This window comes from Vidua macroura, chromosome 20, assembly GCF_024509145.1.
Source record: "Vidua macroura isolate BioBank_ID:100142 chromosome 20, ASM2450914v1, whole genome shotgun sequence".
NCBI lineage: Eukaryota > Metazoa > Chordata > Aves > Passeriformes > Viduidae > Vidua > Vidua macroura.
In genome coordinates, this window is record NC_071590.1 from 583,182 (window position 1) to 610,368 (window position 27,187).

The 27,187-nt window shown below is 50.6% G+C and overlaps 2 protein-coding genes across 10 annotated transcripts in view; both read right to left on the bottom strand.

The window, feature by feature from the left end:
• Nucleotides 1-1,049: 1,049 nt before the first annotated feature.
• Nucleotides 1,050-26,012, bottom strand: LOC128817454 (eosinophil peroxidase-like). Its single transcript, XM_053995938.1, has 17 exons — nucleotides 25,974-26,012; nucleotides 24,016-24,047; nucleotides 20,917-20,954; nucleotides 20,786-20,860; nucleotides 19,618-19,692; nucleotides 18,316-18,409; nucleotides 17,095-17,270; nucleotides 14,944-15,064; nucleotides 12,868-12,997; nucleotides 11,645-11,851; nucleotides 10,102-10,417; nucleotides 7,937-8,097; nucleotides 6,252-6,498; nucleotides 5,667-5,837; nucleotides 3,439-3,676; nucleotides 2,258-2,472; nucleotides 1,050-1,086 (listed from the first exon to the last, which is right to left on the bottom strand). The coding sequence occupies exons 1-17, from the start codon at nucleotides 26,010-26,012 to the stop codon at nucleotides 1,058-1,060; spliced, it is 2,364 nt and encodes a 787-aa protein (XP_053851913.1). The 3' UTR covers nucleotides 1,050-1,057.
• The window catches only part of TSPOAP1 (TSPO associated protein 1), a 67,793-nt gene continuing 65,753 nt past the window's right edge, over nucleotides 25,148-27,187 (bottom strand). For 8 of the 9 annotated variants that reach the window (XM_053995294.1, XM_053995295.1, XM_053995290.1 and 5 more), the window contains one exon: nucleotides 25,148-26,426. In XM_053995294.1, the coding sequence (XP_053851269.1) occupies nucleotides 26,211-26,426 (216 nt within the window). In that variant the 3' untranslated portion in view covers nucleotides 25,148-26,210. The remainder of the gene's footprint in view (nucleotides 26,427-27,187) is intronic. The other variant, XM_053995291.1, reaches the window with a different exon arrangement.

The window sequence follows — 27,187 nt, forward strand, 5'->3', positions numbered from 1 at the left end:
TAGTTTTGCATCACACAGGAGCTGGGGTCAGAGGCTTCAGCAAGAAATACCTTCTTTCATTAACAACACACAGCTTCTGGAACTGCCCTTTCCCAATATTCCCACAGAAAACCTACCACCATCCTCCACTCACGTGTGGTTGCTGCACCTTTTATGAAACGTAAAGAACATTTTGGCCTCAGCCCAAACTGCAATTTATTAAGCAATTACAGGGATATAGCAGGCTACAGAGGGAGGAGAAAGTGGGTTTGATCCCTTTCAGGAAAAGGGAAAAAGCTGGATTGAAACCAGAATAGTTTTTACTTTCTTGTATGTTCAGATTGTTTTTATCTTTGCCAGGCCACATCCCACCATCTCTACAGGCCAGTGCTGAGTCACTCTGGCTCATGCCAGGCCTCAGGAATAACTTGCCACAGGTTTCTGTCACTTCAGACGATGTTTTGGGCATTCTGAACTATGGGAAATAATAGTGAGAAAACTGTCATCCATGTGACAAATTTCTTCCTTCCATATTGGAGCAAAACCTGACACAGGGCATTTTAGGACAGTGTGTTTGGGGTGCAGGACAACTATTTTGTCTTCTCTCAGAGGCATTCTGTCATTAGTACATTTTCTCTGGAAACTGATGGATTTATTTCTTTCAAACAAAAAAATCCAAGAACAAAAACCAACTGCCATTCCAACACCTTGATCATTCTTTGGGGCCTGAAAATTTTAAAAGGAAGGTCCAAAACATGTGCTTGACAGTAAGTATTGGTGAAGTATTGTGTGGTTCCGTGGCCTAAGCCAGCAGTTGGTGTGATTTGGGATCAGCCTCTGGACAATTCATTTCACTTGGCTTTGTGATACTGAGTGATTTCACAGATCTGGGATATCTCTTCATTAAGTTCTTTTATTCCTGGGCTGCATCCCACTGTAAAAGCTTCATGCAAATCAAGCTGAGCAAATGACAGAACCGTGCCCAAACATTGCAGGCCGTGAAAGCATAAACACTGTGAAAATTAATAATACACTTCAGCAGCATCCCAAGTCTGGACATATGGGAAATCCTCAATATTCAGCATTTAAAGGCACCAGAATCTTTTTCTAGAGGAAATAAAAAGCATTGTGTTAACAGAAAAGAACCTGCCATATCTCCCTGATACCTTGTGTGATTTGTTTCCACAGGTTAGGCTGGAAAGGAGGGATCAAAACCTGATATTATGAGTGCGGCAGGACCTGACTGTCAGAGGAAAGGAAGGATGTTTTGTTTGGAAAAGACATTGGAACAACTTGCCCTTCTCCAAGGAGAGCCACTATCCCCTACATCTACTTCCCAGGGATTTCAGGGAGCATTTTGGAAGGAATTAGACCTCAAGAATTTCACAAATCTTGAAGGCAGGTGAGAGAAATAGTGTAAAAATAGTTAACAACTGTACAAGCAGAGATCAAAACCAGAAACCCTTCCATAGGAAGGGTTCCATGAGAATTAATTTTCAAATGCTGAGTTGCTTTTGGCCTTACAAGGATGTGCTGACAAACAGCATCTTGACAGACAGACAGACAAACAGACAGAGAAAGCAGCCTTCCCAGTCTGGGCATTGTTTCACATGGAGGAAACCCTGGCATCAATAGTGGAGAGCTAAATGGAAAGTCTATTAATCAGGAAAAAAATCTCAGAATTCCAGAACAGTTCAGGCAGGAGGGGACCACCGAGGGTCACTGGTGCCCCCTCCCTGCTCAGGCAGGGCCATCCCAGAGCACAGGGCACAGCACTGTGTGCACAGGGCTCTGGAGTATCCCCGCCGAGGGAGACTCCAGCCCCTCCCTGGGCAGCCTGTTCAGGGCTGGGCACTGCCCAGGGCAGAAGTTCTGCCTCCTGGGCAGGGGCAGTTCCTGGGCTCAGGCCCTGCCCGTGGCTCTGGTGCCACTGCTGGGCCCCGGAGCAGAGCCTGGGCCCTGCTCTGCCCTCCCTGCACACAGGGACAGCCAGGCCTGAGGGCCCCTCTCAGCTGGGGCTCCTCTCCAGGCTGAGCAGCCCCAGCTCCCTCAGCCTTTCCTGAGGGAGAAACAATTCCCAGAACAGGGCACTTGGCTTGGTCTGCCAGGAAATCTGCATTTTGTAGGAGCCACTCTAAGTGCACCTAATGAACTGGAGCGTCTAAAGCTGTACCTGGCACACAGGTCCAGCCCCATGTTAGGCAGCTCAGGGTAACCCCCAGGGTCTGGCTTGCTCAGGGGTCTGCAGGCAGGACCTGCTGCGGTTTGCAGATCATACCTTGCTCCTCGGTGCTCTTTGACTTCCAGGGTCTGAGGTCCAGCTTTGGGATCTGACTGCAGCTCTCAAAGCCACGGGGGTATCTGTTAGCCCAGAAGATATTCCTTGATACTTTAGTGATGTGGGTATTGTCACATATTATTCGTGACAAGGAGATTTTGGCCAGTGAACAGCGCTGGTGAGGAGTGAAAACCCCAGGGTTCTGCCACCAAAACCTGAAGGAGAAAGAAAACACAACAGATTTTTGCCTTCTGCCTTCTTCACATTGATGACTCCCACAATATTAATTACCATTAACACTAATTTCTTTTGCCAAGAACAAATTTGAATTTCTGTTATTTAAATTAAGAGCCCCGACTCACCAATTGGATAATTACCTTACTTTTCTATTGGCCATGGACAGGTAACAAAGCTGCAATTGATTGAATTGTCCTCAGATGAGGCACAGGTACCCTCTTTCCAATAGGAAAGGCTGCACAGACTGTGCACAAGCTGTGGTTACAGCCAAATGAGTGCCATGTTGGAACAAATCCTGTAATTACTCAATTTTTTAGAAAAGGGTTCGTTTCCTGCCGTAAGAACAGGATTCCTAGATGTGCAACAGACTGTTTGCCCCTAAGCTCCTCATCCTGGGGTTTGAACTTGTCCTAAGTCTTTCTCAGCAGAACTGTTTCCCAGAAACATGGGTTGTGATCCCATTTTCGGGCAATATTGCTGGCAGGTGCAGGGATCTTGCTTCAGAAATCCAGCTTAAAATGGGGAATGTAACTCACTGCTGCACCTGAAGCCCCTGAGCAACCTCAAGGAGGAGGAGGAGGAATTCAGGTGTGTTGAAACCTCAGCACTGCTGAAGTGTTTTTGGCTGAAAACCCCAACCCACCACATCCATCACAAGCAAAGATCAAACCCTGCCACATGTCAGAGCAGAGGATTCCATTTCAGAACTGGGGGAGGGAAGAAGAAATAGTGAGAAATCACTTTGCTGGGAAGGGATCTCAGCCCAGGATCTCAACCATCAGACAGGGAATAAGAATATGACTACAAAGAGAATGAAACTTTTGAAGGAGTACTGAAAAAAAAGCAACAAACAACTGGAGTAGTTTTCAGATCTGGGTGAAGAAATCTGCATAAACTCCAGCCTCCCTGTACTCCAGGGTTGGGATACCCAGCTCCCCTCTTACCTGTCTCCATCACGAATGTTCCTGAACTGGGTGCCAATGAGACAAGCCATGAGAGGCCCCACTCGGCCTCCTTTCACAAAGGGCTCTGCAAGGGCCCCAATCCAGATGTCAATGTTCTTTGGTGTCCCATAGAGCTTCAGGAATTTCCTTGCCAGGTTCCGATTCCTCAACACGTGCCCAAGTGACTTCACTCCAGAGGGCTGTGAGAGCCCACAGAATTTTCTCCAGGAGCTGTAACCTGCAAGTAGGTGGATGTCAGAGCAGATAGTGCAGTGATGTGCTACCCACTCCTGGAAAGATTTTTCCCTCTCCTTCCCAAAGCTGGGACACCAGTAGGGCACCAAAAAGGTTTAAAACATTTTTCTATATTTCTGTTAATGCTACTGCCTTCCCACTGCTCCAGAGCCAGCTCCCTCTACCTGTTTTTGGAGAGCTGTGTCTTTGCAGGTGGGAGTTGTACCACCACCTTCCAGCAATGTTCTGCTCCACTCAGCAGGGATGCAACTGATGTTGCCTTCACTGAAAGTGAACCTGGACAAGATGTTGATGGCCCCTCTCTCTGTACAATAGGAGAATGACCAAGTGCTTCTCCACAGCTGGTCCCTGTCCGGCCATGGGGACAAGCCACTCACTCCACACAGCCCAAGTTACTTCAGCAAGCAGACTTTGCCAGCTGGACTAATTTTTCTGGACCGTAAACAGCCAAAAATCCACTGTCCCACAACTGGTGCATAATTCTGCATCTTGGTGGAGGAGATGAGATGATGCTGCAGCAAACACCTCTGCTGTAAGCAGGATGTCATGAAATCATGGAACAATTTGGATTGGAAGGGATAATAAAGTTCATCTTGTTCCACCCACTGCCATGAGTAGGGACACCTTCCACTATCTCAGGGTGCTCCAAGCCCTGTCCAGCCTGGTCTTGAGCACTTGCAGGGATGAGGCAGCCACAGTTTCTGTGGGCAACCTGGACTTGGGCCAGGGCCTCACCAATCTCACAGGAAATTTTTTCCCTGATATCCATCCAAACCTATTGTCTTACATCTAAAAAACAGGGAGCATTGGGAGCAAAAGACACAGCATATGGTGCCTAGATGACACCACTATCAAACAATTCCAGGACACTGAGAATTTGCTTAATCATAAAATTAATTAGGGAGGGTTTTTGACCTTGCTATGCCATCACCACCTTTGTGGGTGTCTAATATAAGGGAGTACAGCACTCATAGGTGGGTTGAGACCTAAAGCTAAACCCAAATTCACTAGAAATACATGCCACTCCCACCATGTCAGGTCTGGAAACCCAGGATTTGTGGTTCTGATCAGGTCTGCATGACGGTGTTCCTCAATAAAGCATGGAAAAATCACCTTATGTTGTGGCCAAGGCAGAGCAATCCTGTGAGCTCATGATGCCACTGGATGTACTGCAAAGCCTCTGACTGGGCTTAAAACCCATGGATCCAGCTCAGTTTTCATCCCAGTTTCAAACAGGAGCCCTATTGCGTCTCTCAGGATGTTGCTGACAGAGCAGCTCTGGGCTCTTACCTCAACATAATGACACTTTGGGGCAAGGACCCACCCAGGAGCCAGTTCTGAAGTGCTGTCAACAATCTATTTCTCAAGACCATCTTGCAATGCCATTACACTGGTTTTGCACCTTGCAGAGCCCTGAGAGTGGTTCTGACGTGCTTGGTTTTTTTTTTCTCTGGGACACAGATTTAATAGAGAAATTATGATGAGATTTTCTTTACATATTGGAATCTGCTCTTCCAGTCATGTGTCTGGGCTGGACCACTACAGATGGTTGCAGAGAAGTCACAGGGGACTTAAAGCCCTAATTCCACTCCTGCAAATTTGTTGCTGAACTATTTTACCATTTTTTTCACTTGGACAATAGAAATGAGTCAGTCACCAAGCTCTGGTCTGTGCAATGCACCATGTTCTTCTGCCTCCACTTCTCTCATGCAGCTTCAGCCAGGCTTTGCCTTCAGTGCTCGACCTCCACCCACTTACCTGTGGTTGTTCAGAAACAAGGAAAAGGTTTGGGAAAGAGCACCACAGAATCACTGAATATCCTGCATTGGGAGAGATGCATAAGGATCACTGAATCCAACTCCTGAGTGATTTCAGCCAAGCATGGGCTGGAGGAGCTTCTCAATGTTTAATCACAAAAATGCCTGATTTCCACTTGTTTTTCTTCGTAAGCTCTGCTCCCACAGCTGACTTACCTGGAAGGCCATGATCTCGGCTGCGCTGCATGTTGAGCGCAGCTAAATCAAACCCAATCCTTTCAACCTGCTCAAAGAGCCGGTCCCGGAGCTCGCCCACCACCATCTGCTGCTGCGTCATCAGCTTGGCCTGGTTGGCCATGAGGCTCCGGAGATAGGGATCAATCCCACCTGCAGAGGTGGCACAGGGAAACTGGGATCAATTTCACCTGAAGCAGGGACATGTGAGCAGTGCAGGGAGGACAGCGTGTGGCTAAGAGGCTCCAGAGACGCGAGCTCAGCTCATATTTAATTATAAGCTTTTATTACATGAGAATCAATTTCCCTGCATTTGAAGAATTAAGAAGAAAATACTTTGAATAATGTTCTTGGAGGCCACAGCAATGAAGCAATCAGACCATTTTGGAACATGATGGGCTGCCCTCGTCCACAGGGGACGGCTCTGTTGGGACAACGCTGGCTGGTAGTAAAGGCCATTTAATACACTGAACACAAAACACTTTTAAATTTGGCTGAAGCAGGAGTTCATCCAGAGAGGGCAGAAAGGATGAATGAAATAAACCCACACTGCAAAAAAGGATTTACCTTCTTGAATGATTCTCCAGACAGCAAAGAAGGAGGTTCTGAGCTGAATTTCAGGAGTTATGGGTCTGTAATATTCATCTAAGCGGCCAACAGTTGGAGGGACTGAGGCGTGAGCAAAGCAAAAAGCCAAGGTGAAGACATTGGATATCCGAGAATCCACAGACTCATTGTAGCCCTGGTAGCGAGGAATGAGCCTGTGGAACCTGCATCCCAACAGGAGAGGCAGGTAGTCCCTGTAGGTTATGATCTAGGGGGAAACAAGCAAAGGGTGAACTGTTAATGTCTTGGCCATCAGGCTCTGTGGAAGCAAAGTTGATTTTCATGTTCTCTCTGCTACAACACTCTGACAGGTCAGAGCAACATAATAATAGGTTGGACTCAATGATCTCAGAAGTCTTCTCTAATCTAATTGGTTCTGTGATTCTGTGAAGATAAAAGCCTGCCAAATCCTCCCAAATACTGTCTCCTTGTCACGGCACCACTCCCATCAGGCAGGCAGAACTGCACCCTTCGTGCCTCAGATGGTAAAGATAACATCGGCAGATAAGGGGGGGGGGGGGGGTGTTGTAGCACCACCCACGGGCAGCTCCCTGAGTTGTCCCACAGCAGAGGACGTCCCCCTGCTCTCATGTCTCTCTGGGATATTGAGGAGGCAGCACAATATGATTTAAAAAAGAAAAATCAAATTCTGTGTCAGTAGGAGAAAATGGATTAATTGTCTGAATACTGCATGAAGATGAAACCATTGATGTAAACACAATGATGGAGATGATGCTTTTTGCACAATCCTTTGTTTGCCTTGCCCAACATGTTTTTTTCAACAATACAATAATATTTAAATTGACAGCATAAAACCATAAACATTTTTATATTCCTGCTTTTTATTTTTTGTTAAACCAGCTCAGAAGACAGGCTTCAAGCAAGGTGTAGTGCTTTTGGAAAAGCCATGTCCCTTTCTCTCATAGGATAGGCTTTCCTGCCAGCTGTAAAACCTCATCTGGCTTTGAGGCCACTCCTGCTCCAAACTGGAAGCTGCACAAGAGACTTTGGGAGGTCCCTCCCAAGCACAGAGGTGCTTGTGTGACCCCAGGATCCCATTCAGGGTCAAGCCTAGGGTGGTGTGTCAAGCTAGTCGAGCTTGTGTGGGGTGGTCAAAGGGTGCAGCCCCATCCCAAGGAGACACCACGACTGGCTGCACCCACCAGCACATGGGGCTTCTTCACAGAATCCCAGAATGGTTTGGGTTGGAAGGGACCTTTAAGATCATTTCATTCCAAACCCCTGCCATGCGCAGGGAATTGTTGAGAGGAGGGGATTCACAGCCTGAGGAATTTTAATCCAGATTTCTAGTACTATTTTTATCAGGTACAAAACACCAGTTAGAAAAGTTTTTCCTCTGACTTTTCTGTCTGTTCCTCAAACAAAAATGTACCATTAAAAACCTCATCAAGTACTTTATAAATTTAACAGTAGAGGGATATCAAGGATTCAGGGGAACCCCTCTGTGCTTATCATTTCAGGTATCTCTGTGTGATTTTGCTTTGGTCAAAGGGGCTGGAGAAAAGAATTTGGTCCTTTCACCCCAAAATCCTGCACCCTTTGGCCACCCTGCACTAGCACAATCTAACATGTGAAACCTGTGAGATTGCAGGCAGAGCCAGGACATCTGGAATGATGGCTGGTACCTGGATCATGGCTCCCAGGATCTTTCGTGCCTCCTGGTAGAGCCTCTCATCATTCCAGTGGGGATTGAGGCTCCTTAGCTTCCCAGCCAGGCGGTTGTGCTCCCGCACAAAGAGCGTGTGCATGCAGGCCAGCTCCAGCATCTCACTGGCGCGGGTGTCACCTGGGAGGGGCACACACAACACTGGAGTAGGAAAGTCACATTGGGAAGCATACACAGAGGAATTTTTAGATGTCTCAATATTTGTGTTGTGAAGAAAATGGGTAAGAAACACAGAGGAGGAGGAGAGGGAGACCAAGGATTGGACAGCACCAGGCAAAACCTGAATTTCTGCTGAGGCAACAAAAGCCAGGTGCTGTCCTGGCTGTGCTGAGAATCACAGGTGGGGAAAGTTTCAGTGAAAGGCTGGGAGCATTAACTTAAAAAGTTAAATGCAAGTAGGTGTTCTCCAGGCTTCCATATAAGAGATGTTTGGTCTCACAGCTCAAGAGAGAAATGTAAATAGGCAAAAGGAAGTCAAGATGGCCAAGGAAGCTCTGAAATTCAGAAGGTCTCCTTCAAACCAGCTGAAACTGTGGCCAAAGCAAGGTGACAGTCACAAACAGGCTCTCTGGGGAATAAAAGGAAAAGCAAAATGAGTCAACTTGGAGGAATAAATAACAAACAGCATCACAATAAAATATCAAATCCTTCTTCAAACATCTGGGGCAGGAAATGCAAGAGCAAGCAGGTGATGAGAGCATAGACAAGCACTCAGAGAAAAGTAAATGTCGTATTTAGACCCCTTGTCCCACAGCAAATAGAGAGATTTGCTCCTGCACTTGGCACGGGGCCTTTTTCATCCCCTCTCAAAGGCTGCCTGTGAGGGACTGCGGAAGGAGAAACAAAAGCAGCACTGTGAGGTTTCCATGAGCAGAATGCATCCAGCCAGAGCTTCCAACAGAGCTCTGGGAGGAAATGCTGAGCCCTGTGAGGCAACTGCACATGTAAAACTCCCTCAGTTCTCAGGGACCGGAAAAGTCACAAATAAGACACTGAATTTTCAAAGGCACTTCCGAAGCAACCTGAACTGATGACTATAAAAGAATTGAAGGGTCTGTTCCAGCCATGGAACAGGAACTGCTGCTTGCTGAGAGTCCACAGGGGCCAGAAGCCCCTCCTAGGAAGTATCTGATACTCCTGCCCACTCTGCTTCTCACTGGGCACCTGCCTTTGGCCACAGGTCCTGCGAGGTCCTCGCCAAGGAGAGACCTGCACAGAACTGGGGGAGCAGGTGAACACATGGAACAATACATGGGACAGGTGAAATGCTGGGGGAGTCTGGAGGGAGTGTGAAACACCACGAGCTTTAGAGGAGAGAGCTGATGGATTCCAAGGACCCTGGGGATGTTCAGAGGAACTTCAGCCAGATATGAAAGGGGCCAAGGGCATAGAAAGCAGCTCCACAGCTGATGAGATCTGTTGTGCCCTGAAGCATTCTCCAGCACTGCCACAAGCAGCTTGGTGTGTCCAGAGCCAGCAGGAGCCAGCTGGGAAGTCCTGCTCTCTAAAAGAAATAGGCCAGGGAGACACTAATTCAGGAGGTATATCAGAAGCATCCCTCTCTGGGGTCCCACAGGTTTGTGGAAAGTACTCACAGTACTCCCTCAGCTGTCACAGTGGTGGGAACACACCTTAAAAGGCCACCTTGGTCTGGTATTGGTCTCATTCCAGCTGGGATCCAAGCTCCTCTCACAGTGCAGCAGGGACATGCAAATGTTTCCTGCTGTGACCCAGCACATCTGGGTTACACATCTGTTCCCATCCTGCTGAGATAAAGATAGCCATGGAAGGACAAGTACGGACCAGCCATTGCCTCCAGGCCAGGCTGCCATTGCTGTGCCTGCTTGACTCCATCATGGCACTGGTTCCTAGGTCACTCTGGGCCCTACACCAGAGCTGCTGGGCATGGATGAGACACCTTCACTCCAGGTTTATCCTCACAAACAAGACTTGGAGAGGGTGAAGACCTTCCTCCTACCTAGCACAGCCTGTCTCAGTCTTTCATTATTTTCTCCATTCCATTTTCTATTTAAATAAGAAAAACAAACAACTGAAGAAGTGAACTGGAGCTGGTGGAATTGTCTGCTCCAGTTTCCAGGTTTGGGGTGCAAGCACCCGACTCACCTGCAAGAAAACAAGGGATTCGAGCTGCCCCGCTGGCCTTGAGGCAGGGCTCCTTCCTCATGGGACCGAAAGGCATGTACGCCCTGCCCCTGTCTGTGAAGTTGCGGTTCACAGCCAGGAGGCCCCTCTGGCTGCTCCGGTCCCGCAGCCGCTCGGCCATGGCCACCTTGCTGCCGTACACGACACTGCCGTCTAGGAACGAGGTCAGCGCGTTGATCTGCTCCCGCACCGCTCTGCCCCGCGTGCAGGTGGGAGCTGAGCGGAAGAAAGGGAGGCAATCCCTCCTGTTGGTGATTCGGGGGTCGTTGGGTGGGATCTGCAGATAGAGAAAAGTAAAATTCATCAGTGGCTCAGGAGATGGAGCCAGGCAGGAGCCCTCTTACAGGGCATAAGCCTCCAGCATAAATCTTAAGATGAAGGGTCAGATTGACAGCAGAGATGCTGCTTTAGGAGCCAAGTCCCAAACAGCCTAGAGCCTAAAGTCCTATGGATTCTTAAAGTATTTCCTCTGAAAAGAAATATATTGGATTGCATCTTTAACACTCAGTTTTCTTATCTCTCTATCTACACCATAGAGTTGTCATCCAGAACTTGTGACCCTTCCTTCCAGCACTCTCAAATGTATGTCAGGGAAACACTCAGTGATGTTCCATCCCATCATAGTTTTCCTTGAGAGGAATTAGGAGGACATGTGGGAGTCAGAGCTGCAGAACTTCGAAGGTGGGAGGGCAGGGCTGCAGGAGGGACATGGACATGATTTGGAGAAAAGGAGGCTCAGGGGGGACCTTGTGGCTCTGCACAACTCCTGACAGGAGGGGACAGCTGGGGGGGTCGGGCTCTGCTCCCAGGGAACAGGGACAGGAGAAAAGGGAATGGCTGGGCCAGGGGAGGCTCAGGGTGGACATCAGCAAGAATTTCCCCATGGAAAGGGTGCTCAGGCACTGGAAGGGGCTGCCCAGGGACGTGGTAAATTCCCCATCCCTGGAGGAGTCCAAGGAAGTCCTGGATGTGGCACTCAGTGCTCTGGGCTGGGGACAAGGTGGGGGATCAGGCACAGCTTGGAATGGATGATCCTAGAGGGCTTTTCCAACCCCAGTGATTCTGTGATCTTATGGAGCAGGGACCAGGATGTGACTCCTGATAATGCCACAAGCACTGCAGGGAGATCTCAGCACTCCCTTCTATGGTGCAAAGAGTACTTAAGTCCTGTGGATTTTCTGAAGTGTTGACACTCCCAAGTGCCTGTCTGTGACACTTCCTGTTTTCCAGGCATCACCCATGCTACCTTTGCACAACAGCTCCAAAGAAAAACCACATTGCTGAGGGAGATGGCCAAAGGCCTGGCAAAGTCTGTGCCTGTGCCTGAGCCCAGGGACCACCCCTGGAACACAGCACTGCCGCCACACAGAGTGCTCTGACCTCCTTGGCCTGTTCTGGGAGGATATTCCTCCATGGCCAAGGACTGTGAGAGCCACCAGCATCTCCTGGTTGGAAAGCAGACGCCCTCTCCCTTCCTTCCCTGGAAGAAGGAGGCTGCCTGTACCTGGATGGGAAAGCAGGGAGGCTCCTTGGCACAGCTGGTGTCACAGTCTGTCTCACCACCAAAGGGGACTCTGGCTGGGGTTTCTGGGCTGAAATCCAGGTCGTGGTCAATAAACTGGCCCCACTGCATGAACATGAGGGATCTCTGCTGGTCCATCTGCAGCTGCTCTGGGGGGAAGCGGACAATCTCGTTGGACACTTGTCGGACCTGCAGGGGTGGAAGCAGAACACATTGGTGGGAAATGACGTGTGTGAATGGGTGCATCCAGCTGCAGGGTCATCAGCAAAAATTCCCAGGGCACTTCTTGTGCTTTGCAGACAAAAAACCCCAAATCTGTCTGTGCAGGAAGGTGTCACCATCACCAAGTGCCCTTCACTGAGCACAGGATTCTGAACCTCCAGGCCAAGACTGTCCCTTGATGGACTTAGGGAAATAGCTAAGCAAGCCTGGGAAAGGGAGACAAAACAAATTTTAAAAGACCTTTTTTTGAATACAAGTGTAGAAAAAATAGCCCGATGGAATTTCTGAAAGTTATCTTGAAGTCCTCCTCCCTTCTCATCCCTTTCCCAGCCATCACAGTTCCCCCACCTCCATGTATTACTACAGAAAAAGTGGACACTGTGCCGTGGAGGAAGGTTAGGAAGTACAACAAATCCGTGAACACAACACCAGCTCCTCATCAGAGCTGCTGTTGCACCAAGCTCTAGTGACCAGAGGCCACCTCACAGTGTCCCTGCTCATATCCAGGTGCCACGAGAGCCACAAACCCTGCACTTCACTTCACCCACCCAGGGACCCCCATATAGCACTTCTGATCATACATTTTTTGTCCTGGGGATTCCCTGGCTCACTTTGTCCTCTGGCATAATTGCTTTTCAAGAATCAACCACCACACACCAAATAAAAAAAGGTAAGTAAAATAATTTGGCTTAAATGCACTCCATTTAATAGAACATATTGCATAATTCTGTATTTCTCCTATGATTCTGCAGCAGTCAGATTAATTTTCCTTTGCTTTTCCTGAAGGCATGGGACTTATAAAGCATTCCTAATAGATCCCCCTGGGTATTCTCAGACTATCACCCTGCAGCTGGTGAATTTAAGCCCCTCCAACCTGATCCACAATTCCAGCTAGTGGATGAGCCCTTTGATGACTGCGATCTGTCCTAGAACTGACAATCCCCAGGCCTGACACTGTGTTCTGAGACTGTTATAAACTTTACCAGTGGAAGGGGGAATCCAGAGAAACGCTTTCCTTCCGTCCACCCACGGGGCACGGACACGCCATCCTCATATTCTGCTGGCAGCCACCTGGCCAGGGCTCTGTTGGAAGCTCCTAGGGATGGGTTCCTCCTGTCAGAGGCAATGGAGAAACAGCAAACAGTTGGAGCCAAGAGCCTGTGGATATGGAGAAACATGGACCTTGGAATGGGAGCACGCCATGGCTGGGGAACTGCTGCAGCTCTATAGGTTTGGTGCTATCAGTAAACCTCAGGATTAATAACAATAACAGCAATAATCACAGAATTGTTTAGCTTGGAAAAGACCTGTAATAATCTATCCCAATTCTCAGCTTCTCCCAGGCAAGAACTCAGGTGCCCCTGATGTCATCCAGCCTGAAGAAAGGCCCTCAACCTCAGACTGTGGCTGGAAAACAAAGTTGGAAGCTGAACACCATGGAAAAGGGGAAGAACCTTGGAATGGAATTACCTATGGTCTTGAAAACAAACGCTCCTTCACATTCCTGCTCCTGGACTGTTGTTTGCTGCATGGAGAGACAGCAAGACAGAGCTCTCCTTTGCTTTTAGTTAGTTTTTAGCTAGCTGAGGCAGAGAAGTTCTCTGGACTGTAGTTTTTCTTTTTCTTTAGATCTGTTTAAACCTGCTCTGGACTGAACACCAGAAGAGCACCGGCAGCTTGCACCTGTGGCCCACCTGGCCGGGCCTGGGCCGCGGAGGGACTGATCAGAGACTGAGTGAGCTGAGCCACAGTCCAGTTTGTAACCTCTTCAGAGCAGCAAGAAGTTTTATTGTTTAATATTGTTCATTTTTTGTGCTGGTGAATGCTTTGCCTGTTAAATAAAGTTTTTTCCACTTTTCTCCAAGGAAATATTTTCCCAAACCAGTTGAGGGAGGGGCTGCTTGAATCTGCTTTCTAGAGGAACCCCTTCAGAGGTTCTCTCTCAAATTTGCCCTAAACCAGGGCAAATACACCATGAAAACCTTAATTAGAGTACTAACATACTTTTGTTGGAGTGCATGTCCAAAGTGTGTTCTGTGGTGGCCTCTCACCCAAGGGGGTGCAGCACTGCCCCAGGCAGTGGAGAGACAGAGCACAGCCGAGCCCACATTCCCCAGGGCCTCAGGTCTGGCTCAGGTGTCATGGACCTGCCCTTATCCCAGAGCCCATGTCCCCCCCTCAAGTGGAAGGAGGCAGGAAGGTCTCTCCTTAGATCTTATACAATCCCCTGAAGGCTAAAGCACCCTGGGTCAGGAAGAGCTGGCTGAGGTCCTTCCTCTGCCTCAGCTGCTCCCAGGAGCTTCTCAGCTCTGTTTTTACAGGGAATGTTTCTGAACTGTCCCTATAAAACACCCCATGCTCAGCAATTTCCCATGTCTCCCACATTCCCCATTCCAGCCATGGGAGGTGCAGGAGGTGCTCTCCTAGCCCATATGCCCAGATTTCCTTCTACACAGAGTGGGGCAAGGGGATGGTTAGATCATGCCTAGTATGGATTTAGGTCAGGAAACCCTTGGAGACCCTGCCAAGGGGCAGGGCCAGACAAAGGGTCTGTCCCCCACATGGAGCTCCTCCTGTTTTGGCAAAGAGCTGGTTCAGGTACAACACCAGGAACCTTCCAAGCAGGACTGGAATTAAAAACTCCACACATTACTAGGAAATACTGTGGAGTGTGAAACCCTAAAACAAGGTACCTGTTTGGATCATCCCTGGGGAAGTGGGTCTTGTTCTACTTATGGAGGATGCTCAACATCCATCCATAGAATAATTTAGGTTAACCACCAGCTCAGATCACTGAGTGCCACATCCAGTCCTTCCTTGGACACCTCCAGGAAAGGGGACTTCACCAGCCCCTTGGGCAATTCCAATACCTGACCACCCTTTCCAGGAAGAAATTCCTCTTGATGTCCAACCTGAGCCTCCCCTGGTGCAACTTGAGGCCATTTCCTCTCCTCCTGTGCCTGCCATCCATCCATCCATCCATCCATCCATCCATCCATCCATCCATCCATCCATCCATCCATCCATCCATCCATCTTCCTGCTGACACAGCCCCTCACCTGTTGTTGCACTCGCCAGTAATGGTTCTATAGCCAGAAGATGCACAATTTATTTTCTTATCCTGCTGGTCACATCCAGTGGCCTTGAAAATCACCTCCACCTGAGCTGGAGTCAGCAAGTCTGGCAGGGAATAAGGGAGAAAAAAAACATGCAGGAACACACTGGCCCTGCTGGGTTTGCTCAGGAAAAGGTCTCCCTGTACGTAGTAGCTGTGCCTAGCATCATCTGCACAACTACTGTCATTTAACAGTGTGCTGCCATTTAACTCTTCCTGCTCGAAGACGTGCCGAGGTTGCTCTTTGAGCAGCAGATGCTTTTGCTGGTTTGGAAAGCATCAAACCCAGTAAAGCTATGGTCAGATCTTATTTATAATCACATGTTAGGCTCATGCAGCAGCAGAATGGTTTTCTAGTATTGGCACTTCCTCTCCTCTCCCTTTTTATCTCCACCATAAAATGGGGTCACAGCCATCCTAGGGGCTGTTACAAGTTTTTCCCCTTGGAAGCAGCTCCCAGTGTGTGTCACCCCTGCTTGGAGCAGCCTGGAAAAGAACCATCTTGTGGCTGGGCTCACCGAGGGCACTTGTGTTTTGCTGTGCACATTTCCCTTTGTAGGGAAGCTAAGTGGCAGAGTTTAACAAGAAAAGTCTTACAGAATCACAGAATCATGAAATGGTTTGGGTTGGAGAGACCTTAAAGACCATCTTGCTCCAACCCCCCTGCCAAGGTAGGGACACATTCCCAAGTTGCTCCAGCCTGGCCTTGGACACTTCCAAGGGGCAGCCACGGTTTCTCTGGACAACCTGTGCCAAGGCCTCAGCACACTCCCAGCCAGCAATTTCTTCCTAACATAGAATCCACATCTCTCCTCTTTTAGTTTAAAACCATTCCCTCTTTTCCTGTCACTATCTATCCATATAAAAAGTCTCTCCCTCTTTTTTTTATAAGCCCTTTTAGGCACTGGAAGGGGCTCTAATGTCTCCCCAGAGCTTTCTCTTCTCCAGGCTGACCCCCATCTCTCCCAGTCTGTCTCCATAGGGAAGATGCTCCTTCTTGGCTCTTGCTGCTCACTCCACGTTCCGGCCCTCTGAGGTTTCCCGGTCACTGCTGCCACCAACAGTCTGGGTCACAGCACGGTTTAAAAAGCCACTGGGCAGGTGGGTGAGAGGTGGCAGCCAGGTGGCCCTCGCAGGGCTCTGTAGTGGTACTGGAGCATCAGTCCTGGATGGAGAGGCTGGAGCTCTGCACAGCCAGTTCTGCCACCACCTTCCAGCTCATCCTGTCCCGGAGCAAAGCCAGAGCACCCCATGATGTGCCTTATCCTGACAGTGCTTTACTGTAGTGTTGGTAAAGTGTTTGAGGCCAGGCTAGATGAGGCTTGGAGCAGCCTGGGACAGTAAGTAAAGCCTTATCCTGACAGTGCTTTACTGTAGTGTTGGTAAAGTGTTTGAGGCCAGGCTAGATGAGCAGCCTGGGACAGTAGAAGGTGTCCCTGCCCATGGCAGGGGTGGTACTGGGTGGGTTTTAAGGTCCCTTCCTCCCCAAACCATTCCATGATCCCCATGAGTTCATATGTATATGTCAGGAGTCCTCCCTGTGTGTCCCTGAGCTGTTCCTTTCACTGGCCCTGATTTGCCTCCTCTCAGCAGCCTGGCCTTGCCTGACTCAATCTCACAGAAGATGTTGCTCCTCCAGACACGCACTGAAATGTCCTCTCACATCTCCCCATTCTCTGTTTGGACAGTGTCGTATCTGTGAGGTGACTTCAGTGCTGTCTGAGGTCTGGCTGAAGAACTGCCCTCCCTGGGGCCAAGCTGCTGGGAGTCACCTCTGGGTTTGCTCGTTCCCTACTCAAGCAGCAGAATATCTACCAAAGCCTTCCAAGCTTTGACCCATTGGAACATGAACCTCCATACAGCAGAAGGAACCAGGGAAGTGCACAAAACACTTTCACTAACTGAAAAACCCCCCAAAAATATTTAAGATGGCAAAAAAGCACAGAAAAATAACTCAGCTTTGCTTCACTGCAGCCACATGGGAAAGATTTGTCACAGCCCGTCATAGCCCCCTTTCCTTCCTTCCTCCCAAGCCCCAGTGACCAAGCCCTGTGTCTTTCTCCTCTGCCTTCCTCCCAGCAAAGGGGATTCCTACCTGTGACGTTGAAGTCCCCCCTCACAGCCCATCGCAGCCTCTCTTTGAGCAGGCTCAGGGTGGTCTGCAGATAATCCGCTGCCCGGACAGCCATTCGTGTCCCCCCCACTGGCTGCTTGAAATATCTCAGGAGCTCTGCTGGGGTCAAGGCACTGTTCTGCAGGTTCTTCTTTATGCTGCAAGGGACAGGAAACCAAAATCTGAAACAGAGCAGGGGCAGGGATGCTGCAGTTGCACAGGTGAGCATCAGGCACAGCACGTCCTAAGTCTGAACTGATGGAGAGAGGCACTGGGAGAGGCCAGGGCTGCTCCTAGCACCCTCCACAGAGCAGCAGAGAGACTTGCAGGAAGGAAGTCCCCGAAACTGCCCAGATCCACCTGCCAGAAGGCAAATAACATCCATGAGGCACCAAACCTCGCTCAGCTGTTATCCAGATCATCAGTATCTCTCGCTGTCTGGAGGCCTCAAATGTCTCCAGGCCACCCTGTCCTAAAGCTGCTGGATCCTCCTCTCAGCTGGAGGAGTCCCCAAGCCAGGGAGGGGATTCAGAGTGTGGCTGCTGGCAGAGGACAGGTATGGGCTGGTAGGAAGCTGGACACTCCCAAAGCATGGCTGGGAGTCCCAGAAAATGTCCTCACTGCAGCATCCAGCTGTTTGCTGCATCAGTGGGAGGGAGCCACTGGAAATAAGCAGGAGCCTGTGCTGGTCTCAACTCAGGGCTCCTGCTCAGAGCACTCTGAGGGGTGCAACAGAGCCAGCAATAGCATCAGGTGCAGCTGTGAAGGTGGGAGGCCCTGACACAGGGTGCCAAGAGGAGCTGGAAATGTCCGAGACCAGGCTGGACGGGGCTTGGAGTACCCTGAGACAGTGGAAGGTGTCCCTGCCCAAGCAGGGGCTGGAACGAGATGAGCCTTAAGATCCCTTCCAACCCAAAGCAGTCCAAGATGCTGTGATTCTTTGAAAACCGAGACGGAGGAGGTCACAGCTCTCGGTTACCCGACAACTGGTGTAAAATCAGGGTGAGCAGACAAAAGCTGGATGACATCCCGCTGTGCTCCCAGAGTTCCCCACCCCGCTGTCCCTGTGCTGCGGGGAGGAGGAGAGGCGGGGGAAGCTGCGGTGCAGGAGAGGACAGGGACAGGGACAGGGGACAGGGACGGGGACAGGGACGGGGACAGAGGACAGGGACGGGGACGTGCCACGCCCAGCCCTGCTCTCACCGCTCCCGTGTGTGCTTGTAGGCGGCATCCACCAGCTGCCGGGCCTCGGCCACGCTGCTCAGCAGGGACGTGTCCGACAGCTCCAGCGGCACATCTGAGCAGGGAAAGGGAGGAGCAGAGGTGAGGGTGCCGGCAGGGAGCATCCCTGCACCTCCTCCACCCAGGAATTGGACACAGCAGTGCAGGAGGCAAGTGCTGCTCACTCTCCAGAGATCTGCGTATAAATATATTCCTCAGGGAAGTTTGAGAGTCTCTCCTGGGCACGAAGAGAATCCCTCTATCAGTGGAGGCTTCAAACAGCCCCAAACACTGAGAGGTGCAGGCACCCTCTGTCCTGCCCTTTCACAGCAGAGCATTTGAACAGGTTCTCCAGAGCAGCTGTGGCTGTCTCATCCCTGGAAGTGTCCAAGGCCAGGCTGGATGGGGCTTGGAGCAACCTGGAATAGTGAAAAGCGTCCCTGCCCATGGCAGGGGGTGGGATGGGGTGAACTCTAAGCTCCCTTCCAACCCAAACCGTTCTGGGATTCTCTGATTCTATGAACAGCCCGCTTTCCCCACATATTTCCCCAGTCCCTCCTGCCATCTCCTGCCATTTTCACTGCTCCCATTCCTGCCCTGGGGGGAGCTCCCAAAATGAATTTCATCTCCATCATCTGCTGGCTGTGGGTCACAGAAAGGAAGGGGATAGGCCATGAGGGCTTCTCTGAGTGACAGCACTACAGTTTCTGGGAAAGAGGAAAATTTCAGAAAATAGCACAAAGGGATAAATATCTCCCAAATCTCCCCAGTTTCTTTTAAATATCTTCCCAGATCAGCCCAGAGCTCAGCTCTTGGACAATCCTGATGAGAAAAATTATTGCCTGGACCACCATTTGAGACAAATGAAAAGCCAGGCATGTGCTTTTCATAAGGATTTGACATTGCAAATTAGCAGATGGAGGTCTCTCTATGTTTTGGAACAGTGATTCAGGGCTGGAAGAGGGGGAGTGACTGCCCCATCCCTACACTCCACAGGCCCTGGTAGCTCTCTTAGGTGCTGGCAGAGGGAGGGAGACCCTGGTTCCATGGGCATGGACCAGTGCTGGGAACTGAGCTCCTTTACTTGATTTTAAGGCATCAGGCAGGATGTGAACTGGTAAAAACCTGGAAGAGCCAAGACTGGTGCCACAGGAGGTGCAAACTGTGCCCCTTCTGGCACCTCTTCCGGGCTGTGCTGGTGAATGACAGGCTCTTCCAGACACAGCTTGATCTTTCCCACTCAGAAAATCCCCTGATCTGCAAAGCCTGAGGAAAGGACAATACCGTAGGAAGAGGATACAGATGCCTGGAACAGGCTGAGGATCACCAGCGACCCCAGAAAGGTTTCTGCCTTCATCCCTGCAAAGAAATGTAAGTGAAGATGACCAAGAACAGATGGATGCATCAGGAAGGTCCGTGCCAAGGTGGAGGATGGCACGTGTCAAGGGAGCTCATGGAGCATCCCCTGCCCGGTGCAACGCTTCCAGGAGGGAGTGCACTGCCTCAGAGGTCCTGTCAGTGCCATGTGGAAAAGGAGCAGCCTCCTGTCCCAGGGACTGCCAGCATTGGTGGGAACGTGCTGCTTGGGACTTCGGGGGCAACACAAAGGGACCAGAATCTGCTGCCAGCACAGCACACAGAGTGTGCAAGGGAGAGCTGGTGGGGAAGAGAGAAGAGCCAGAACAGCACGGCAGGTCCTCTACACCTCTGTTTCTCTGCCTTTAAATTCCAAGAGTCCTCCTTGCAAGTAGTCATGTCACATGAGATGTCACATAAAAACACATAAGGACTGTATTCTCTTTATTCCTGATTAGCCTGGGATTGAGGATATTCAGATTAAAATTTACACCAAAAAATTGGAGGAAATAATACTTCAATATTTAGAATGTTGCTACAAAAATCACTATGAGTGAACTGTTTCAGTTCCTCAATAGAGCCAGAGTGAAGTCAACCATGAGCTGGGTATCACTCCATCCCCATAAATATAAAATACTGCACTTATATTTGTGTTTTAATGGGAATTTATTCAGTTATTACCTAGCTGTTCCTTTAACATGGGCTGCAGAAGGAGTGGGAAGTATTTAATAGCCATTTAATAGATGTTTGGGATGTTTCTCCCAAAGCTGACCCACTCACCTCCCAAGGCTGCTCCAAGCAATCAGCTCCCAGAATGCGCCCAGAGCTGTGGGCTGAGCACCCACCGTGAAGCTGCCTCAAAGGCGCCCTAAAATGCCCGGCTAAGCCGCGTCCCTGTGGAGGAGTCCTGGCGACAGCAGCACCGCGCTCCAGGCACTTCCTTGCGGCGCTCAAGCCGGGCCCGGTGCCAGACGAGGGTGGAAGCAGCGGGAACCACAGAGCTCAGCCCCAAACTCAGCCCCAGCTCCCCAGCTCCCCGGCAGAGAAACAAACCCTCCACAAGAGAAAAGCGGCTGTGCCCGGGCCAGCCTCTCACCTGCGATCCGCCGCCTCTTCCCTGGCCGCGGCCCCTCCGCGCCCGCTTTTATCTTCCCGGCGTTATCAGCAGGGGCTGCCCCGGGGCCCAAACTCCCCCGGAGTGGGCGGCCAGTCCAGTACCGCGCTCACCTCCCCTCGCACCTGTGCCCGCCGGGGACGCGCCTTTGCTCGCAACTGGATACACGGCCTGATGCTTCACCGGAGCTTTCCCGGGAGTTTTGAAAGTGGAGATGTGACCACTTCGTGGTGGTTTGAGAGTCTTGAACCCCTCTGGGGGTGTCTTCCAGGGACAAGGTTCCTTCCCCCATGGTGCTCTTCATCCTCTGCCACTTTTAAAGGTCAAAGCAACACTTTCACATCTATCCCCGGAAACACCTGCAGTGCCCAGCACTCCCCATCCCACCTCTGCCCCACATCCCCTGGGGGTCCACGAGAGCTGCTCCTTCTTCCTGTGCAGGAGAAGGCACTGGGATGATGGTTTGAACAGGCATCACCTTTCAGCTGCTGGTCTGGAGCATCTGGTCTGCCCAAAGTGCTGTTGCACCAGGAGCTCAGCTGGCAAATCATCTCTGCCGTGGGCCAAAACCCCTCTCCCTGTCCCAGAGCAAAAGCATCTGATGGACAAATATCTGACAGGGCAGAGGGATACTGCTGGATCAGTGAGGGATGTGTTTGAGCATGGAAGTGCATGGGGAGGCAGAGGAGCCGCTGCTCAGCTCCTCCTCACTGCACATTGCAGTTGTGCTTGCCCTCATGGATCACAACTCCTTGGGTCAGCAGCACAGACTGGGAGCAACCAAGTTCTTGCCAGGGCTCCCCAGGGATGGTTGGATGAAGGCCTTCACCTCGACTCTGTCCTGCATGGACACCCCAGGACCCACAGTGGCTGTAGAATAGTACAGGTGGTACAGTGCCTCTGCATTTGTGTCCCAAAGCTGGGATCCACCATCCCCATCCCCAAAGCTGCCTCCTTGTAAGTGGAGCCATGAACTGATGATGGTCCTGGTCCTTTAATGTTTTAAAGAAAATCAGCAAAGCAAATTACAAATCTTGCAGTGAGGCCCAGTAAGGCTGGTCCTGTTTGCAGACTGGAGGGAATCCACCTGGAGCCCAGGAGAAAGCTGGGTTTGGTCAGCCTGGAGGGAAGAAGGCTCTGGAAGGCTTACCCTTGACTTTTACTGTCTCACGGATGGGCTGCAGAGCAGACAGAGCTGTTCAGAGTGCCCACAGATGGGACAACAGGCAATGGCATGTGGTGCTGCCAAGAAAATTCCCAATAGATGTACAAAACCACCCAGGATAGTGGTGAAGTGCTGGGACAGGACCCAGAGCAGAGGTGGGGCCTGCATCCCTGGGGATAATGCTTCTTTGAATGAGACCCTGAGCCTTCAGGGTGACCCTAATCCAAGAGAGGTCTCCAGCTCACCCCTTTCAGTGTGTGAGACAGAAACAGAGCGTCTGCCTGAGGTCCCAGCTTCAGCACCAACCCCAGCTCCAGCTCCAGCACCAGAACCAGAAACAGACCCAGCAGCAGCTCCAGAACCAGCAGTTTACACAACAGAGACCACAGCACAACTCTTGTGCAAAGGAGGAGAGCTGGTGGGTTTGCAAAGCTCTGAGTCCCTCCCCTGCTGCATCAGCACCAGATAGAGGAGGAGGAGGCTGAGGATGTTTCAAAGGTTATGGACAGTTAGTGCATGTCAGTGCTGGGAAACGTGTTTCACAACGAGGAACTTTCAGAGAATCACAGAAGGGTTTGGCTTGGGACGGACTTTACAGACCATCTTGTTCTACCCCCTGACTTTGGTAGGGACACCTTCCACAGTCCCAGGCTGCTCCAAGCCCTGTCCAGCCTGGCCTTGGGCACTGCCAGGGCTTGGGCAGCCACAGCTGCTCTGGGTACTCTGTGCCAGGGAAGCCATTTCTTCCTCCCAGGGAACAATTCCTTCCCAATCTCCCATCCATCCCTGCTCTCTGGCAGTGGGAGCCATTCCCTGTGTCCTGTCACTCTACACCCTTGTCCCCAGTCCCTCTCCAGCTCTCCTGGAGCCCCTTCAGGCCCTGGAAGGGCCTCTGAGCTCTCCCTGGAGCCTTCCCTTCTCCAGGTGAGCACCCCCAGCTCTCCCAGCCTGGCTCCAGAGCAGAGGGGCTCCAGCCCTGGAGCAGCTCTGTGGCCTTCTATGGACTTGTTCCAGCAGCTTCAGGTCCTTCTGCTGTTGGCCCCAGGGCTGGGGCAGCTCTGCAGGTGGGGTCTCACCTGAGCAAGGCAGAGGGGCAGAATTTTGCCCTCCCCTTCTGCCTAGGGCATGGAGGGTTTCTGACACACGTGGCTGGGGCACATCCATGGCAGGGGTTTGGAACCAGATGACCTTAATGTCCCTCCCAGCCTCAGCCATTCTACGATTCTGTGTTGAGCTTCTTATCCACCAGCACCTCCAAATCCTTCTCAAGGCAGGCAGCCTTCCTTCCTTCCTTCCTTCCTTCCTTCCTTCCTTCCTTCCTTCCTTCCTTCCTTCCTTCCTTCCTTCCTTCCTTCCTTCCTTCCTTCCTTCCTTCCTTCCTTCCTTCCTTCCTTCCTTCCTTCCTTCCTTCCTTCCTTCCTTCCTTCCTTCCTTCCATCCATCCATCCATCCATCCATCCATCCATCCATCCATCCATCCATCCATCCATCCATCCTCTTCCCTGCCTGTACTTGGGCTTGAGATTGCCCCAGCTCCATGTAGGACCTTTTACTTGGCCTGGTTAAGTGTCATGAGTTTTGCACAGCTCCACCTCTTCAGGCAGTCCAGGTCCTTTTCATGGATGCCCCATCCCTGCCCTCCAGGGTGTGACCCCAACACACAGCTTGGTGTCACCAGGACGGTGCCCATGAGCGCCTTTGTCACTGGGGAAGATGTTAAACACACAAACTACTACAGCAACCCCTGAGAAATACCACAACAAACTGTTCTCAAAAAAAAAAAATTGTTCTCCAGCTACTTCAGAAACCATGGAAGTGGGGGGTTGTGAGATGCTTTGTCTCTTGAATGTTTACTTTCCCTGGAGACTGTGACCCTGCTCCCAGATCAGGGTGAATGGGAAAGGCCATGGGCCTGGCTGAGCCTTCTGGTGACCACCAACACAAGCTCCTTGCACTCAAGAGACCACATGCTGCTCATCTGGAGAATGGAAACAGGAATATGTTGATGCCACCAGCAGCTCCCCCAAGCAGAGAGGTGCATCCACACCTGGGCTGTGGCACAGCAATTAGAAGCAGAGGCTGCAAAGCAGAACATCTGGACTGTATCTTTTTTTTTGCCCCTTTTTTTCCTGTTTCTTGTAGCCTTTCATGTTTATCTATAACAGCTTAAAGCTGTTAATCTTAAATCTTTTTCATGGAGACTTCTCTAAGCTTTGCTGTACAGTCTGTCTGGTGTTGGGGAATCACCTGAACTAGGGAGACTTTGCTGAATGATGGGTCTGGATCTATCCCAGCAAAATTTACAGCAGGCAGAGACACAACGCACGCCTTGTGGTCCCAGGGGCTCAGCTGGGCAGGGAGGATGGAAGCACCAGGAGCGAGGGAGCCAGGCAGGCACCGGCTTCACAGGGCCTCTGGCTCTGGGCACACCCCAGAATGTTCCAGCAGCTGCTTTTCGTTCTAAAGGTTTTGTTCTTCAATTCATCCCCTGAGGAACTGATAAAAGCAATGACAGTTTCTTTCAAAAGACCTTCAACAGCTCACTTAAGAAACTCCAGTTGGTAAATTCAGTTAGAACAGCAACGACTTCCTCCATGGGAGGACAGGCTGCAGATAAAGCTCTGGGTTGTTGATGAGTTTCATCACTGAGGCTGCTCCAGAAGCCATGGAAGCTCCAGCAGAGCTGCAGCAGTTCATCCTTTCAAAGCCTCTGGTCTGTCCTTGCCCTGACTCCCATCCACCACAGGACACTAAGCCTTACTGTGGTATCAAGATCCTTATGGAATATTTGTCTCTAGGGATCCCAGCAGCTTCCCAAACAAGTCCTTCCTGTCAGGGGAATCCCCCCAAAATCCCAGAGTGACTTCTGGCTCCTTGGCTGGATTTCCAAAGGATCCAGGTGCAGGACCCCACCCCTGACCCAATGCTCAAACACCAGCAGAGCTGGGAGAGCAGGGGTCCAGCCCAGGCACTCTGGGCAGCATCATGCCCACAGCCCTCCCTGGTGTCCTGCATCCCCAGGGCTGCCACATCAGCCCCTGCCCTCACCTCACACCTGGAGCATCCACAGCCACATCTGTCCCTCTGAGAAGGGGACGCAGAAGGTGCAGAACACCCTCAAAGTGCATGTGGTTGGTATAATTTCCCCACCCATTCCCCTGAAGAAGCATCACTGAATCTTTGGCTTTTTTAAGGAAAATGTATTTTTGTGAAAATAGACTTTATTATAATAAAATTTGATATTAAATAAAAACATACCATACCACCACCACTCGTGGCCGCTGTGCTGGCACCACTCACGGAGCTCACGGAACTGCCCTGCTCAGAACAAGGACCCACTGGAACATGCAGAGAAATAAACATGGGGAGGGACAGAAACCATGGCATACAAAACCCTTCGTGCTTGGACAGGGCTGTGTCTCAACTGCAGGAACACATCGTCTCCTACAAAACCAGTGCAAGCTGCCCAGCCCCACCCTGTTCTCCCAACACTCTGGCTTGGGAGCAGCTTGCAGACACAGCTGAACGGAACCATGGAGAGAGGCAGACGGACAAATAAATAAATAAATAAATAGGTAGATAAATCAATCAATTGATAAATAAATCATAAGGCGGAGTCCCCAGTCAGTGCGTGGTCAAGGTGAACCAGGCAAGAGCAGCTGACAGCAGCCCACCCCCACGCTGAAGAACCGACCCCCGCCAGGGCATCGCTTCTTCCTCCCCGGGAGCCTCGTGCTGGAAGCTGACTGAGGCAGTGTGGGATGCTCTGAGGCACAGCTGCATATTTACAGGGTTACAGTACAAATAAGAACTCACTCATCAGCAAAGGGAAGTCACAGGAACAGAAAAGTGCAAATTTTCTTTGCAGGAAGTGAAGGAGTTCACTCCAGGAGCAGAGAAATACCAAGATGTGGAGTACAAGGGATTTCTCCTAAGGGGCTGTGCTGGGAAAAGCCAGTTAGCTAACTTACAGCCAGAATATAATCCTTAAATTAAAATATTTACAGGGACCCAGTGCACCAAGGGCTGCATGGAGCAGGACATGCTGGATCCTGGAGCTGAGCCCTCATACCTCACACTTTTTCCCCAGGGGCTCTCAGCTCCCACACCCTCCAGAGTTTTCTCTATTCAACACATAACTTCTTCCCTATGAAAATAATCAGCTTATTGCAGAGGGCTTCTCCTGAACTCTCAGTCTCTGGGGCTGTGTGGGCAGCCCAGATGGAACAAATAAACCCCTTGTTAGTTTTTCTTATTGGACCCAAGTCTTTTGAAGAGGTTTTTCCCTTTGAAGAAGAAGCCTCTCTTCTTTTTACTCTGCCCAGGTGCATCACTGCAGGTGAGAAGGGCCAGCGATGCCTGCTCTGGACTCTGCTCGCCTGGGACAAGGCAGGAAGGTGCTTGCAGAGGAGGAGACGGAGAGGAGTCGCTTTGATCAACAGACCCATCTGGATTTAGCTGGGTGGGAAAGAGAGAAAACAAAGGACAAAAGTACAAGTTAAAGCTGCTGAAGGAAATCACACCAACATAAACCTCAGCCAGAGAACCTGGCCTTCTCCCCTCCATGCAGGGGGAACTCCCCTCTGTGCAGTTCCACTTAGGAAGTTTGCAGCGGATTTAAATTTTGTATTTACAACCCAGACCCTTCCTTAGCTAAGAATTCCTGAAATTCCTGAACTTTGGGCTAAGAGCAGGACAGCACAAAAGACCCACCAAGGACATGGTGAAAAGATGCTGCTCCACAGCTAAGTAAGTGAATCAGCTCCTGAGAGCATGGATGGGGACAGGTACTGATGAGTCACTGGATGCCTGAGCCCATGGTGGGCTCCTAGCATGGTCTGGGACAGAAGCCAGGACATTAACAAAACCAAATTTCGTAAGAACAAGTGCCCTGCAAGACCTCCAGAAGATCAAAGCCATGGTAGGAAGAGGAGTTAGGGGTCCTGCACGGCTGCTCAGCATCCAGCAGATCCAGAGGCAGGAGGGGCAGAAAGCCAAGTCTGGTGCTCTACAGTGGCACCAATGGAGCAGGAGATGGAGAAGTCTTGGATCAAGTGCCACACAGGAATATTCTTGAGCCCCTGAGTGTTTGAGATGGTTAATTGGGACCCACCAGTCTCAAACAGTGCTGTTCCCTTTGGAAAGGGCTTTTGGAAATCAGAATGTGCCCTGGTCCTGGGCTCAGTTTAGCACTGAGAAGTCAGTTCCCAGCAGCAGCC

Bases quoted from the DNA above. Each gene is read 5' to 3' on its own strand.
- LOC128817454 (XM_053995938.1), bottom strand. From the start codon at position 26,012: ATGTCCTGCTCCATGCAGCCCTTGGTGCACTGGGTCCCT. The intron at 19,693-20,785 runs GTGAGAGGCTGG...ATTTCTTTGCAG, and splicing joins GAAGAGGCGGCGGATCGCAG to GGATGAAGGCAGAAACCTTT. The intron at 8,098-10,101 runs GTGAGTCGGGTG...TGCCCCTCCCAG, and splicing joins AATCCCTTGTTTTCTTGCAG to GTGACACCCGCGCCAGTGAG.